This window comes from Mytilus trossulus, chromosome 9 (assembly GCF_036588685.1).
Source record: "Mytilus trossulus isolate FHL-02 chromosome 9, PNRI_Mtr1.1.1.hap1, whole genome shotgun sequence".
Classification (NCBI taxonomy): domain Eukaryota; kingdom Metazoa; phylum Mollusca; class Bivalvia; order Mytilida; family Mytilidae; genus Mytilus; species Mytilus trossulus.
In genome coordinates, this window is record NC_086381.1 from 20,167,052 (window position 1) to 20,183,807 (window position 16,756).

The 16,756-nt window shown below is 29.4% G+C and overlaps 1 protein-coding gene across 1 annotated transcript; it reads right to left on the minus strand.

Moving 5' to 3' along the window:
• Positions 1-2,322: 2,322 nt before the first annotated feature.
• Positions 2,323-16,710, minus strand: LOC134685273 (dnaJ homolog subfamily C member 25 homolog). The gene is made up of 11 exons (XM_063544875.1): positions 16,567-16,710; positions 15,596-15,624; positions 14,795-14,860; positions 13,458-13,505; positions 12,598-12,652; positions 9,819-9,925; positions 9,254-9,400; positions 8,226-8,290; positions 7,385-7,580; positions 7,023-7,088; positions 2,323-5,971 (listed from the first exon to the last, which is right to left on the minus strand). Exons 1-11 carry the CDS (start codon positions 16,670-16,672, stop codon positions 5,849-5,851), a joined length of 1,008 nt encoding a protein of 335 aa, XP_063400945.1. The 5' UTR covers positions 16,673-16,710; the 3' UTR covers positions 2,323-5,848.
• Positions 16,711-16,756: the final 46 nt, after the last annotated feature.

Sequence of the window (16,756 nt, forward strand, 5' to 3'; positions counted from 1 at the left end):
AATCCAAAGATAGGCGGTAACGCAGATTAACCGTTTGAACTGGTGTTATTCCTTTCAATATTACTTAAATGATTTAATCTATAATTGCTAACTTTTGATGGATTATTGTTTATTTGACAGAAAGTAATGTTGTCTCATTGACACTGACATACCATCCTTATCTTCTTATTTACATCTTGACCAATGAAAATGAGGTCAAGGTCAGATGAACCCTACCAGATGGACATATACAACTTGCAACGCATAGTTCCTTAAGCTAAATAAAGTTGACCAATTGCCTACAGTATATGAGAAATGGACCTTACCATTAAAACTTAAAAGATGTCAAACAAAGCATGCAAATGAGGTGACGGTCAAATGGACAGTATACATTACAATGACGTTATTCATCAAATTTGATTGACCTACTAATATTGCTTAAAATATCTGAGCAACGGACCTTACCACGTGCATGAAAAAATATCTTTGATCACTGATGTATGACATTAGGTCAAGGTAAGGTGAACCCTATCTAACGTGTCTAATTATATTATTAAATACTAGTATTACAAATAAATTTGTTCTTTTTCTCATAATAGGTTATTAAATCATGAGATAAAAACAATATTTTACTGCATCTGAACATGACAGAGAGTCAAAGGTCAGCAGACATATGCCAGACGGAAAGTTAAGAACGTATTGCATCTGTATAAATGATATAAAAAGTTCCTTGCTGTTTTACTCTAATGATATGAAAACAACAGCACAAAAATGTTTACATCTGCAGATTTGTTCTTCCCACGCTTGTATTAATTTTGAACTCATGCTATTTTAAGTATCCTGTTTTTATCATATCAAAACTTGGCAGAAAGTTGGTTTATGTGAAGTAAACTTGGATAGAAAATTATCCACTTCGTTCACGTGTTCAAATGATTTGACGTGATAAATAAATAACAATGTTAAACCTTCTATTTCACTAAACTGAATGCCATAAGTCGATTAGTGATATATATGCATAAATTGATTAGCGGTATATTTGCAGAAGACAAATGGCAATAATATGCCGTTTGCAAACCATTGTGGATAACACAAAACGGCTAAAACGTATATCAGCTATAAACAAATAAAATAGATGCTTTGTAAGATTATGCATCTCCAGCTGATGTTTTCTCTCCTGCTACACAATGAATAAGTCTCTTCTTAATCCTCCTATATATGTTTGTTTAATAGTCTTCATTTAACCGTGACCTCATTTTCATGGTCAATAAGATGAGTACTAGTTACACCATTTGCTGTAAAAAAAAATAAACACTTTTGTTTGGTTGCCTTAAGTGATTTCGAAGAAGGCTATTATTAACTAAAAACACCACTGAACAATGCTGAAAACTTTTAAAAAAATCAAAATAGAAGACTCCCAGTTTTTAGTCTAAAGATTGTAGATCTACTCCGTTTCCTATTGTTTGCAGGACTGTTTCTGGTCTTTTCAAAATATATAGACTTTCATTGTCTTCAAATTTGTTGTTTTAAAAATGGTTTAAGCACTTATGCAGTTAACACATCATGTCCAAGTTAAATTGTGTAATGCCAGATACAACTGTTACACATTTCTAGTTAGGGACCAACTGAGGCCCAGCTCTGGGAGATGTATTTTCTGGCATGCAATGAAGACCCATTGGTGGCCTTTTGCTATTATCTGCTTTTTGGTCAGGTTGTTGTCTCTTTGTCATGTCCATTCTCAATTTTATGTAATGAATTTGATGAGTAATACTGTAACAGATCAGAAAGAAAACAATCACAGGGTATGAACTTCTCATATGAATCCTGATGTAACCTTTCAAGAAGTTCAGATTTAACCTTTCCCAAAAAAGTGTAACAAAAATTTTATTACAAGGGCAATGCGATAGAAGCATGTATAGACAAACAGGCAAAAACCCTTGCATGCAATATACAAAGCACAAAACATATTTTGTAAATAAATAACCAATAAATTTATTAAACATCCACATAAAACATATGTATACCCAGACAAAGTACAAAACCACCATTACATTCATACAACTACTGCATATAGCACATTTTTGTGTGATTTCAATTTCCTATTTACCAAAAGATATGAAATATTGTAGGATATTTCTGTTACTTCAGTAAGATAAATTATTAACAAAGGTTTCTTCAAAATTTGGTTTCAACTAGTCAACAATCATAATTTTCTATTTTATGGTAGCGTAACTTTTTGCAAAAGGTTAGAAAACGTAATTTTAATACCAACAAGATATGTTTAGACATTATTTGGTCCCAAAATTTTAAAGTACAGGCAAATGATTTGCGCTCTCAAAACTGATAATTTAGTCTCGACACAATCAGCCACTATTAAATATTTGATATAAAATGGTCATTTTAAACATAAACAGTCAGCCAAGGCCTTACATCAAAATAAAAGTTACCCTTATAAAAATCTTTGTACAAATTTTCTCATTATAGCAAAACATCTTTAAGGTGATATCTTGACTATTTTCCATATTGATTACAATATATATCAAACAGTTTATTTTGGCAGTTTTGAAACAAATTTTAAAGCAAGTTTATATGCAATTATAGCACTAATGTTAGACACAAATCCAAAAATAAATACAGATATGACAAATTTCAAAATGTAATTATAGATTATCGCTGGTCATCTCAATGAGATTGATTCTGCATACAATTATTACTTCATAAGTGATGGTTTGATTACACAAAATAAGTGCTAGGGCTTTACTGTTTTATAACCACAATGACATAAAAATGACAGAATTCTTGCTTAGTTTCATATAACTCAATCTGACATGGTTGAAGACAACAAAATACTAGTAATCAACATATTTTGATATACATTATGAAATTTACAGCAATTATCGCACATTGATTATCAACAATATCATGAGGTACAAGACAAATACACAGCATATAAGTACATATCACAAATAACTATAATCCAACCCTTAACACATGACTCTCATAGAACTTCAATTCAGAAGTACAGTTCATTATTTCATAAATGTTGCATTCTTTTAACTAAGGCTGTTTTTGTATATTTGACAGTACTTTATTTAGTTCATTTTACCCATAAATACCAATTTAAGTACATTACGTCTTTGGTAAATCTTTGTCTCAAAAAACATATGTTAATTTTTTTACTACAAACAATTATGTTATTTTCAGCATTTGTGATACAATAATAGTACTATGCACATTTACCTATTCAAAAACTGATTGAAGGATTAATAAATAACAAACTATTTACATAAAAAAATGGCAATACATGAACCTATGTTTATGAGGGTTATCTTGTTTTCATATATGTATGGAAAATCAAATTGGAAAAACATTCAAGTTTAATTAATTGTCTGGTAAAATAATATTAATAGAGTTAATAAACAACTTCAATTATTCAAAATTAGGTTTTTGTTCGATGAGTCTTAATCATGTATTCAATTCAAAAACTGTTAATTATTCAAATCTGACCAGAAGTGTTCGAGTACATGCAAACAGAAATGAAAAGTTCCTCAAATCTGGGAATATTTTCAATCATTCCATATCAATTTATATGGAAAATCTCTAAATATTAGTTGAACCAATGTAATAGTATATATAATGATCCTTCACAATACTAAAGGGTTGCACAGTTAAAACCTGAAGTACTTTTGCCTTTAAATATACACAACACAGATCTATAACCAAAAATAATTACTCCTCCAAAGTCAATAAAACTCTTAGATAACTATGTTCTTTTCATTTTTTAATCAAAAGAAACTTTCCAATTCTTAACCAAGAAGCATTATTAATGTTTATATTACACAGTTTGATTGCTTGTAGGGTAAATTTGTAAATATTCACAACAATTATATGTTAACATGTATAATCCTGCATTGCGTAGTGAAGTAGATTTTAACCTTCAACTTTTATAAAACTACCATCACAGAGAGTTTGAAGTAATTTTTCATTCACATAAAAGATTTTGTCAAAGTGTCATATGTGTTGTTAGTATTCAATGATAATGTCAGATTTCTCAGATAGTGCATAATAAAACTATATACTGATGACTAGCTTAATTTCTGAATATCTTATTATTTTGAGCATTATTCATTTATGGTTTTGTATTGAATAAACATGAACTAAAAATTAGTAAGAAATCTACCCTACTACTAAAGTTTACAAAACAGACACCATATAATTTTTAAAGCAAAGCAACAAAACTTGTATTTAATTAAAATCTTAGAAAAGGAGAATTTCATTTGTCTGATATACATGTATATACAAGTATAAATAATCCTTCCTTTTCCAATTTTGTTCTCAAACTCTTTTTTATTCAATCATGTTCTTTATAGTTATGTTATTCATATCTGATTTTGAGAGAGAAAAACAAATTAAATTTATAATGTTTGTAGTTCCTTTGATATTTTAAATTATTTCTTAAATTGTCAAGTTCTTGAAAAAAAAAAATTGAAAAAAAATTTGGAAAAGATATATTATAAAACAATTGACAAAAGAATGATTCAGAGTTGGAGGGTAAAACTTAACTCATATAAAAAGACAGAATTCAAAGTATCCACTTTTTACAGTAAATTTACAGATTAACATGATTAATATAAAGTAATTAAGAATTCTTACAAGTATTGTAACCTGTAATAACATTAAACAAAATAGATCAAAAACATGCAACAAATTTCAGATAACATAACATGAAATAACAAATATGTTTAACACAGATAATATTTCAAACTAACAGGTTACTAACAAAAATTTTAAAACATTGCACATGATATCAAAGGAAACAATGGGACAAGTTATTCATTTAATTATTATGAGTATAACTTCTGAATAATTGTTTACTGTAAATTCAAAAAATAGTGCCAGGCTTTTACCAATAAGGAAACCCCTCCCCTGCTTGAGCAAGTATAACAACTGTAAGAACTCTAAATTTTATATCTGATAATCAATTATGTAAATGTATGCATAATTTCCTTAAATCATAATAACTAATCTTGCATTTTTGTCAATAGTTAAAAAAAATCCAAATTAAATGTATGCAATAATTACGGAATTTACAGTAACACTCTATAAAATAAGCTTTAAATTACAATGCTGTTAAGGTCATAGAGAAAAGATGTCATTATATATTTGAATACAATACAACTCATTAAACATTTAAACACAAATTAATAAACTTTCACCCACATTTAAAACAATACAAAAATACCAACTGCCCCTTAAAATACACAAATAAACAAACATTCAACCTACTCTGTTTGATTCTACTATAGAGGAAGTCCCTAAAATCAGGCAAATATAAGTACATTTTTCAACTGAGACTTTGATAGCTAATACAAGAAAAAAGACTCATATTTAAATAATAATCTCTTTAAAGGTTCTATTTGTTTATTCCAAAAACTTCTATCTGGCAGTGAATCTATATCAAACTATCTGTATGGCCTTAAAGGGGCACTAGCTATGAGATATATAAAAAACCTAAAATATGTAAAATATAATTTTTTTTGGTTCAATCATGAATGAAAGTGAAAAAGTGAAATATATATTTTTTTTCTAAACAAGTCAAAAAAACATTGATGATGAATTATTCACTTGCAAGTGAATAATTCAACCTCATTGAATCTGTATTTGTAACTCTCATTAGGGTCAATATTTTTGTTGGTTACAAAATAAACATTGTATATGATATCATAATGGAAAAGCTGATATAGAGAAATCATTTTTTCTTTTGTGTTTGCCTGATTGTATGACTTAAATATTGCAACATAACTTGGTTAAAAAAAAAACTTCTGCACCAATAGAATAAATAAAAAAAAAAATGCTATTCAGATCTTTGATATTATTCTGGGCCAAAGGTCATCTGACCTGGACCACCAGACTTCATATATCTTCTGTAACTTTTATAACGTCCACTTTCTGCTAATTTTGCCTTTTGTTCTGCTTCTTTGTTCTCCTTCCAAACCTGTAATATTAACATATAGTTTTGGTATCATAAAAACGAATCATAGATCATGATGCAAATATTTTTTTTACATGGATTTTTTTTTAAATAAATGAATCCCATTAGTAGGTTCTGACCAAAGTTTACAAATTTTATATCAGCTGGTATGCAGAAATGGTTTAAACCAGATCATCATATACCAGTAAAATTACACTTTTCCTCACTCTATCTACAAATGTTGAGATCATCAAAATATATGACATAGCAGTATAATTTACAAATTTGTTTTATCAAATATGCACACATTCTTCACAGATCTTCAGGGTTGTTTAAATATAATTTTTCCTGAACAACACATTTATCAATATTATGTACAAACATGTGGTGTGGGAGGCTCACTCCTGTTGTAAGAAAGCAGTGGCCATGGTGGCAGCCTTGACTACTGGTATCAAAACAAGTCACACTTTAAAAAGATAATTGATTTTAAAATCAGTCTTTGGAATAAAACATAGCTGTGAGTAACTTTTATGAGTCGAAATTCAAAAGTTTAATAACTTAATATTTATGTACAAATATCTCACTTTATATTAATAGCTATACAGTGAGACACAACAAAATAATTTGGACAATGGGAGTCACAATAAATTCTTTTATTTTTCATGAACTAAACAATTCTTAACATATTATTGAAAACCAGGATATTTAAAAGAATTCTTTGTATTATACTGCGGATTCATTTATTTTCGTGGGCACCAATTTTCGTGGATAGAGGAAAACTTACATGTTCGTGGATATTTGATTTCGTGGTTTTGCCGAAGTCTGCATACAAGCCATCAGAAAATTTGTCATTCGTTGAACATTTAATTTCGTGGTTCAACTGTTCCCACGAAATCCACGAAAATTGGTATCGAAAAATAATAATGAATCCACAGTAGTCCAAAATTTCACTGAAGATAACTGAAACATTTGATTCACAAAAAGACATGGAATTTTTTTTTTGACTTATTTTAAAGGACACGTTGGACCCTACCTCTGAAATTAGATTAAAATTTTGAATAAAACTTGTACTTACAGTAAAATTATCTTTTTTCCATAACTCTTTCCGTAAAAATTCTTCTCGCTCATGCTCTTCTAAAGCCTGAAATCAATAAAAATTAGATATTTCAATTTAATAACGATTTGAAAAATCATTCGTTATATTAATCAGTACCGGTATGATCTGCTGAAAAATCTTGAAAATCAGTTGAGTGAGTGAAAATATTCCAGAACATTTAAACTTCAATTCATATTACTTTAGAAAATGGCTTCCACAAACCCATATATCAACTTTTAAATTTAGATTCTTTAATGCATTTGTATAAAATTATTTAAAAATGTCATCCTATGTAAAAGTACAATGCCTCTTTTCACAAGAAACATTTCTAGTATACTTACATCAAATTGAGCAGTTGCTAATTTCATAAATTTTCTAATTAAATGTAATTTCTCTTCTTCACCATATTCATTCCTACAAATGGTAAATTTCCAAATCCATCTGCACCACCATGTTATATATAGTACTAAGTAATACGGTAAAAATACAATCTGTACCCATAATATATCATATACTGTTGGCTTGCCATAACCTCCACTGAAATAGATATAACATGATATATAAAGTTCATAACATTTTATAATGAGAAACAAACATTTTTGTTTATTTCCATTTTTAATGAAATTCAAATGATTTCCTATAAGTTGAGTTTTCTGTGTGTATTGCTGTGTGTTTATTTATACCACATTGGATAGAGATAGAGGGGAGGGTTGAGATCTCACAAAACATAATTGATCCTAACACATTTTTGCTCCTTTCTTAAGTGAGGAACACTCAGCCTTAATTAATCTTTAATATTTAAAATTCTGGTTCATTAGTATGTCTCTGGGTTAAGTTTAGCATCCATATTGTTGAACTAATATATATTATTGTTTAGGGGTTAGCTAAATCCTACCTCTGGGTGTATGATTTTCTCACTCAGTTGAACAACAGTTGGTGGTTTATGTTCTTTATGTTTTATAGTTCTATGCTCTTAAGAAACATTCCTTGTTTCCATTCTATATTCTATTTGTCTAATAAAATACACTAATCACGTTCCAGAAGTAAACCACTCTCAAATCAAATGTATTATTAACCTTCAAAATGTTTATGCATGTATCTTCAAGTGTGTGTTTTTTAAAGAAAGATAACTTAATCAAAGACAACTTATCAAGGTTCAAAGTATTTTACATATAAACTTACTGTATATGAATTTTATCTTCTATTACACTTCTTATGACAGCTTCTTCTTCAGATTTAATTTCTTCCTATGAAAAAATATATCAAATGTCATGTATCATAAAGAATTCCCTGTCACTTAAAGATTCAGACATATAGTATCATAAATGACCAGACTTTTAGGTTTTGCCTGCAGATATTTATCAGATTTAAGGGGGCTCGCGGGTCTAAATCATTTTTTTTATTGAATATAGGAAATCGCTATATTTTTCTATAAAAAGAACTTTATCTTATACTTGATAGAAAAATGAAATAAAAAAATGGGGTCACCGTTCATTTACGCTCACAATCTGCCTTTGAAAGAAGCATACATTTTTGTTAATGTCCTTTTTTTCTGTTGAACTAATAGGTGAAATAGCGGTAATATCGAAATAAAAAAAAGAACTAAATTACAGAAATCGCTTAAATTTTACAATTATTTAATTTATGTACAGCTTATTCGAAAACAACAATAAAAAATATAGGTCACCGATGAGTTAAAAAAGATATTTCAATTTTAATGCCAAAAAAATGGCATTTTTGCACCAAAGGGAGATAATTTGGAGCTTTTTCAATGGTATCTACATTTCAAAAGTCACATGGGGCCAACACAAGTTGATTTTTTGGAATGATTTTTGCACCATATGATAAAGTAACAACTACTTAAGGTAATAATTAAAATTTGTAATGAAAAATAAATGTTTATTTTTTTTATGAAAATCTTATACCCGCGAGCCTCCTTAAGGTATATAATTCTATATAATGATGACTTGTGAGCCTTCACACCATTATTTAAAGAAAATGAACAGCTTTGACTGACCAAGATTGTGTTTTCTTGAGGCTCACTAACAATTTGTTGAAACACCATCTTCCTATAAAAACTATTTACCAGCCTTCCCTTGATTTGATAGGCTTGACTGTATAAAATAATGGCAAGTATCTTGATCGAGACTTTAATGTCTGTTTAATTTTTACACTTATTGGTCCTTCATGATATACAATATTTAAATTACCTTTGATCTTTTATCTTTTTTCCTGTTATTCTTTCCTCCTGTTAGGAGCCCCTCTGATTGAGCAATGTCCATTGCCCTATGTCTGTATTTTGCTTCCTTACAAGCATAGTCCAGGGCACTGTTGTAATTATTCCAAGCTCCCCAGTACTGGAAAGATATCATTAAAATTCAAATGGTATATTTTATATTTCAAAGCAAGTGAAATGTTTATAAGCACAAAAATGAAAGATCACTAATTGCTTTGAGAAAATTTTCATTTTTTAGGTCCTTGGTGTCATGCTCAAGAATGGTACTTTAGGCTGTTAGTTTTCTCGTTTGAATTAATATTGTTTTACATGTCATTTCTAGGCCTTTCGTAGCTGATTTTGTGGTATGGACTACGTTCATTGTAAAGTAACCTAAAGTTGCTAATTTCTGTGTTATTTGGTCTCTTGTGAAGAGTGGTCTCATTGGCAATCATACCAAATCTTCTTTTTCAATTTAATGCAAAACATTTTAATTGAAGGTTATCACCAAAATGGAAGGACTTACCAAAAGTTTGGATTTTGAATTCTTGATTTCTTACCTGTACAAGTGATATAATTGTAATTGTTACACCAATAACTATCCTAGGGTCTACTTTTGGAGCATATCTTCTCTTGTAATAATTATAGTAATTTGCAAAGAACTCATCTAAAAAAGTAATATATGAAATTTTAAATGTTTGTAATAAAACAGAAAAAAATTGACATTAATTCAACAATTCTTGAATGTCAGTATATTTTTACATATAGCTTAGGCCAAAAATCTATATATATGTCCATTTACAGTTACCCCACCTACCCTATTTTTGAGCGCCAACCCTAAGTCATTTTATTTCCGTTGTAAGTGAAAAATAAACTGAACTCGTGCCAAAAGTGAAGTTAGTGTTGCCAATAATATAAATCCATTGCCTGATACATCTTAACTTCACTATCGTGAATATGAAAGCTGTTTTAAGGAAATTTGCGACTTGTGTAATGAAAAATAGACACTTTGCCACCATTCCCCCCCCCCCCTGACTGATAAAAAAGGGGAATAATCCAATCTTTAAAAAACCGGTAGACTCTGTCCATTATCAACTCAGACCTCAATAAAATGCAACCGCATGACTCAAAATCATGACACAAAAAATGAAATGAAAAAATAAAATAAAATAAAATGGAAATACCAACCTACCGACCCTATTTATTTTAAGAATGTAACCTTAAACAGATGCCTCCGGGTGCTGGAATTTCTCATAACATTGAAGACCTGTTGGTGACCTTCTGCTGTTGTTTTTCTATGGTCGGGTTGTTGTCTCTTTGATACATTCCCCATTTCCATTCCATAATTTTATATATTTTTTTTGGCCTAACTGGACATTATGTTTGGTAAACAGATAAATGCATAGCTATTTTTATTGCAAATGTATTGGTGGGTATAAAATAATTCTCACATTTTTTTTTAATAACAAGCTATTTTAAATAAACACCAGTTATCTCCCTTGCATGCTGCTGCCAAAAAAATCCAATCTATTTGTAAGATATAATTATCATATCAAATATTTGATTTTTCTTTTGAGCTTTGATTTGTTTATCATTATTGTATTTTTCAGACTAGATACCATTACATAAACTTTTACCTTTTTTTTCAAATTGTAAGTTATAAAATGATTATTTAGAAATATAATTAGATAAAAGGAGTAGGTTCAGTTATAAACCCCTTTTTGGCCCCAAAATATAGCAGTTTTATAAAATTGTGAAAATGTTATCTTTTAGCTATTTATTTGAAAGTAGAATGTTTCTGCTACACAAATATGGGCTGCTTTTGACAATACAATGCACATATATTGGGTACTACTATCATTAAGTCATGCCAAATTACTGAATATTCATAATTTAAGCATTTTAGTTAAATTTTAGAAGGTTTCCGCCTTAAATGAAAGTGGCCCCATTTGTGTTTGTTTATAATATTGAAATGTAAGTTGTATTTGATGATAATACATAACATATATAAAGGTTGAGGATGAACACAGATGCGGCCACTTTCATTTTTGACAAAAACCATCTGAAAAGTGACGTTATTTGCATATTTGATAGATTTTTCAGATTAAAGCTTAAGTCAGAGTTTTTTTAATGACTTACTCAGTTAAAATCTTTCACACAAACAAATTGAATCAATTGAAATAGACACTAAAGTGTTTAAAAAAGTGTCCAAAATAGTTCTTAGATGAACCTGAAGTTTGAGGCCAAATCAGCCCTTACCGGACCTACTCCTTTGAGAAAATAAATCAATTATTTACATTCAGGGGACTAACTGACATAAGTGATTTTAAAATCACTTATTTTAGTAGCAAATTCAAGGTTTTGTCACAAATTGGGATTTTGTAGTTTTTTCAAAAATTTTCAACACATAGGTTTAAATAATATCTTTGAATTAGTAAAATTAAAAGATTTGAACTTTTTGCTTCTTTTAAGTAGCAAGGTTTATGCCTTTGATGCTATCATTTAGCTGAAAATTCTATTTTTGTTCAAAAAATGCTATAATAATGGCTCTACATAATGAACTGATACTTTCTTCAAAGATTTTTCACAGGAGTGGGAGTATTTTTCTTGTGAAGTTCAAGGTTTCATCTTTCAGATTATGTAATAAAATTCTGCTGTTCGCGATAAAAATTTCACTGTTCGGGAGTTTTGAAATTAGTGGGAGTTATTAAAAGAATGATACTTAAAGAAGTGATTTTTGAGAAGGAAATTGAGGTCTGATACTTAAACAAGTGAATTTTATGTCATTATCCTAGATTCAGTACAAGGTCATCACCTGAAATGACCTGGTCATCCTAGACAACACAGATGTTGGTTTTGATAAGTTAAGAAACATAATTAGTCCCTGGATCATTAGTATTCTATATTTAAAGCTATAATAAAATTAAATCTCTTCTTCTAGTAATTAATTTGTACTTCTTAAATAGTTGATTATTAAAGAAAGACAACTCTAACTTCCAACCTTTATGGAAATAATGTTAGGGCTGTTCCAGAAAATACTATGTCCCCCACCACCCACAGAAATAAAATTTAGTTAGAACAGCACTCCCTTTGCATTTTGATATTTCAAATACAACCACCCACATTATATTTTAAAAAATTGCCTTCCCTGGGGGGACATAGTATTTTCTGGAACAGCCCTTACTTGAATCAGTGATTTAGAAAATCACTTGTTTAAGTAAGTCCCATGACTGATTTACTCCGTGTTATGTGTTTATGCAACACATGGTGCTAACAGGAGTTGTAAGTAATGTGTTCAACTATTTTCTTTTTCACTTTTTAAAGTTCTCTGACATTTACCTGGATGATCCAACATGTAATCATAATCAGTTCTTTGCTCCTCATCTTTAAGAATCTATAAATAAAAACTATCTATGTATAAATCAGGACACAGGGCAACTACAAAATCACTAACTTCAAGAGACAAATGTGATATAAGCATACTGATTTTTCTTCCTCTTCTTCTGTTCATTTTCATTCAACTTTTAAGCACTTACTGAATTCATTTAATTACAACTGTACAATGTTTTAAAACTCTTTGAAAGATACAAATTTTTACATTATGCTTCATTAGAAGACAAATTAACTAAAATGAGGTAAAAGATACCAAGGGGGGGTGGGGGGATTCGCAGTGATTTTGCTAGGGCTTGTCACTTTCCTAATTTACGAAAGGGTTTTCGCATTGACGAAAGTATTTCAAAATCAATTTCGTCACTTAAATTTTGAAAGTGTAAAAATATATTTATATCCATATACTATAAATCTACCTGTCTTTATGTTTTTGACAAGTTTATGACCCCAAGGTAATACAAATTTTCAACAGGTGTTACAAGTTGTCATTACAACTAATCTGCTTTTTGCAATCCGATGGGTCACTAATCCGATAATTATTAATATATCTCATAATTGACCATTATAAATATGAAAATTTCTGCAAAACAAACCTTTTTAAATATCAAAAACTTCACTGATGAGTCTTTTGTAGACATGGTAGAGGAAACGTGTGTCTGGCTTATATACTAAATTTAGTCCTGGTATCTATGATGAGTTTATTCACTAGATTTACAGTCAAGCTAAGCAAGTATATCAATGTGACTTATAATTGTAATTTCATATACATGTAATAATGGAATATTTGAAAATCCAAATATATCACTTACTTCGTATGCATTTCCTATTTCTCTAAACTTCTCTGTAGCTGCTTCTTTCTGTATAAAAAGATAGTTCTTTAAAAGTATATATATAACAAATGTTGATGCTAAAGTGTTAATTTGTGTATATTTACAGAATCTTTTCTGTAATGCACAATGCAATAACCATCTAGCTCTTACAATGGATTGTTAATGTATTGATCAGTAAAGTATGAAAATTAGTTTGAAGGTTAGCTTATAATGACTGGCTAACAAGCGAGATCTCAACATAAATAATTTACAAACACATTTTTATAAAGAGAGATTATAAAAAGTGACTGTGTGTATATAAAAATTTTTGCTTTCCATCAATGCAGAAGTAATACCTGCATATATACATCTTGTCTTTCCAAATTTGTCATACATAAAAATAAAAATGCAGGTACTTTGATCTCTTTTTTTATCACAATGCATTCATCGAATCCATATATATGTTTTACACTAGTAATTTTAGGCCCTTTATAGCTTGTTGTTCGGTGTGAGCCAAGGCTCCGTGTTGAAGGTGGTATATTGACCTATAATGGTTTACTTTTTTTTAAGTTGTCTCATTGGCACTCACACCACATCTTCCTATATCTATGATAACTACAAGGTTATAGGGAGGATAAAAGCTTTTAATATTTACTCTGTAAAACGGTTTATTTCACACAGGTCATGCATGTTCAAACTAATAACTAAAATTCAAACCGTTTCAACACTTTTAATTTTGAGAATGCTATTGCACTACAGTTTTGAATATAAGGTAAACATGAAATCCTTGCTACGATAATTTATCGTCACAGTCATGCTTGTGTTGACCGGTAATGTAGCATACACGAATGCTACCTAGCAACAAGTTTTCACTTGTTATAAATTACAGGAAAATTGCCAGTGACAGAAAATGCCATTATAATCACCTAAGTTAACCTACAGTTTTTAATTTAATTGGTTTTGTGTTACTTCATCATCAGTTTCTATGTAATTAAATGTGGGTTGTTGTTTGTCTTTGAATTTATTCGTTTAAATTTTAGTCACATTGTTTTTTGTTCAGTCTAAATTGGATTACCTCCTTATTATCAACTAAAGTTTGTTGCAGCTTCTGACAATATAAATTTTCATAAATTTCACAATATTTGAATTAAAGTAAAAGAAGAAAGTCAAATTCAAAAAACAAATGCTACTTATAGCAACATAGGTATGAATAACACTATAACAGTCAGCCAATAAATTATTTTGTCTTGTTTTAATGTAAAGTATCTATGTACATCAAACTCTTGGAATAATGAAATTTTATTTTTGATCTGCCTACATTGTATTTTAAGACTTACTTCTGTCTTGTGCATGTCTGGATGCCATTTCCTTGCCAATTTTCTGTAGCCCTTTGTGATTTCAGTCTGCAAAAGATAAATAAAATGCATCATTAAACATGTAAAAATATATAGTATAAATAATTTGAACATTTATTAAAGAGCTGCATGTACATTTTTGTACATGGTCAAAAGCTACATCCAATTAAAACAGATTGCTCATTTTTGAAGTCGATACAGTTACCTGTTGCCGTAATTATTAATATTGGACTCATTGTCAATCAAACATGTCATACTACATCTCCTAATTTTTACAATGAAGATATCTGGGATTGCCTCTGGTTATTTTGATGTCCTTAACAAAACAAACTTTCATTTGGTGGTTAAACATGTTAAAGTTTTGGTCCAGATCTCTCATTTAAGTAAGTCCCCTGACTAATATATATGCAAGCAGCAAGTCTTTCAGAAATGCATGATCAGTTAGGGGACTTACTTAAATGAGTGATTTTTCGAAATTCAAGTAATATTATGCACACAAAGGTTTATAGTAGAGTATTTTATCAAAAAACATAGAATTTATAGCTAAGTGGTTCCATCAAAGGCATAAACCTTACTACTTAAAAGAAGTAATCAAAATTCTTTTTTTTCTTTTAAACTTATGATAAGATATTATTTAAACCTGTAATGTTTGAAATTTTGGTAAAACTACAAAATGACAGGTTTTCTATTTTACTACATTTTTGTAATTAAATGAGTGCTTTATAAATCACTCATTTCAGTTAGTCCACTGACAGCTGATGATATATATACAATATGCCATACCTTGGTAGCATCTCTTGTCACACCCAAAACTAAAAAATAAAAGCAAATACATTTGTAAATACAGAGATGATATGAGTAAAAAAATAATATTTGCATGGACATGATGGATATAGTTTAATACATGTATATTAAGATTAAACATATTAAAATAAGTGTAATGTAAATTCTTGATAACAAAACAATAATGCACTTTAATTCCCTTTCTTACAGACATAAAGTTGAAGATAAACACCTTCATGACTTTTTTTATACAAAAAAAATCATTCAATTTTGATTCTCAAAATGTGCATTTACATTTGATCACCAGTTGATATTGTGTTATTATATGTGTAGTTAGTATTATTTGCCATTCTGTTCTGACACCATGTTCACTGAATTCTCAAAATCCCTACATTATCGATTATTTGTGTATATTTCAAGATTCATTTGTGATCCAATGGTTTTTTGGTAGCTGGTAGGCATAGCAATTCGCATACAAATGCCAATTTGACAGGTAACAGGGTACCATTATTTCCAGAGAAATACAAGAACAACATAATATCCCAAAAACAAACTGATATATCCTGATGAAAAGTAGACCGAATAATCTGTCTCTAGTCATGCTAGTGTGGGTACATTTGCCATAAAACACCTCAAATTGGTGGTGTAACCTTGAAAGCCTCAAGTTTTAATTATTTTGTAAATAGCTCACACACAGTATATAGAACTCAATATGTTGAGTGCACCACATTTGGTTGTGTAAAACTGCAACAACAATAGGCTTATACAAATGTTTTGGATGTGTTTTTCTGTATAATATATATTTAGCAAATGTAGGGACAACAGAACACGTCCAAGCAAAAAATTGAAAAATGCTTTCCAAGACGTCATGATTAAATTTTTAACTTTTAGCAGATGGTGGATAGAAAATATATTTTTTTCTGGTTATCATGTTTTCAGCAATATCTATAAAAGGAATAAAATGTGCATACTCTCGTAACAGTTATCAAGTCCACAATATAACCCTGCCATAAACGATAAAGAAACGTCTATTTGTATAACTGCTAAAATGAGCAGGAAAGCAAAACGGCTTGCCATGTTGTCTGTATTCAGTTCTATTTTTTAACAGTTACGAAACGAAATCGCTATATTTTTTTTTAACATTTATTCAACTTGGTAAAA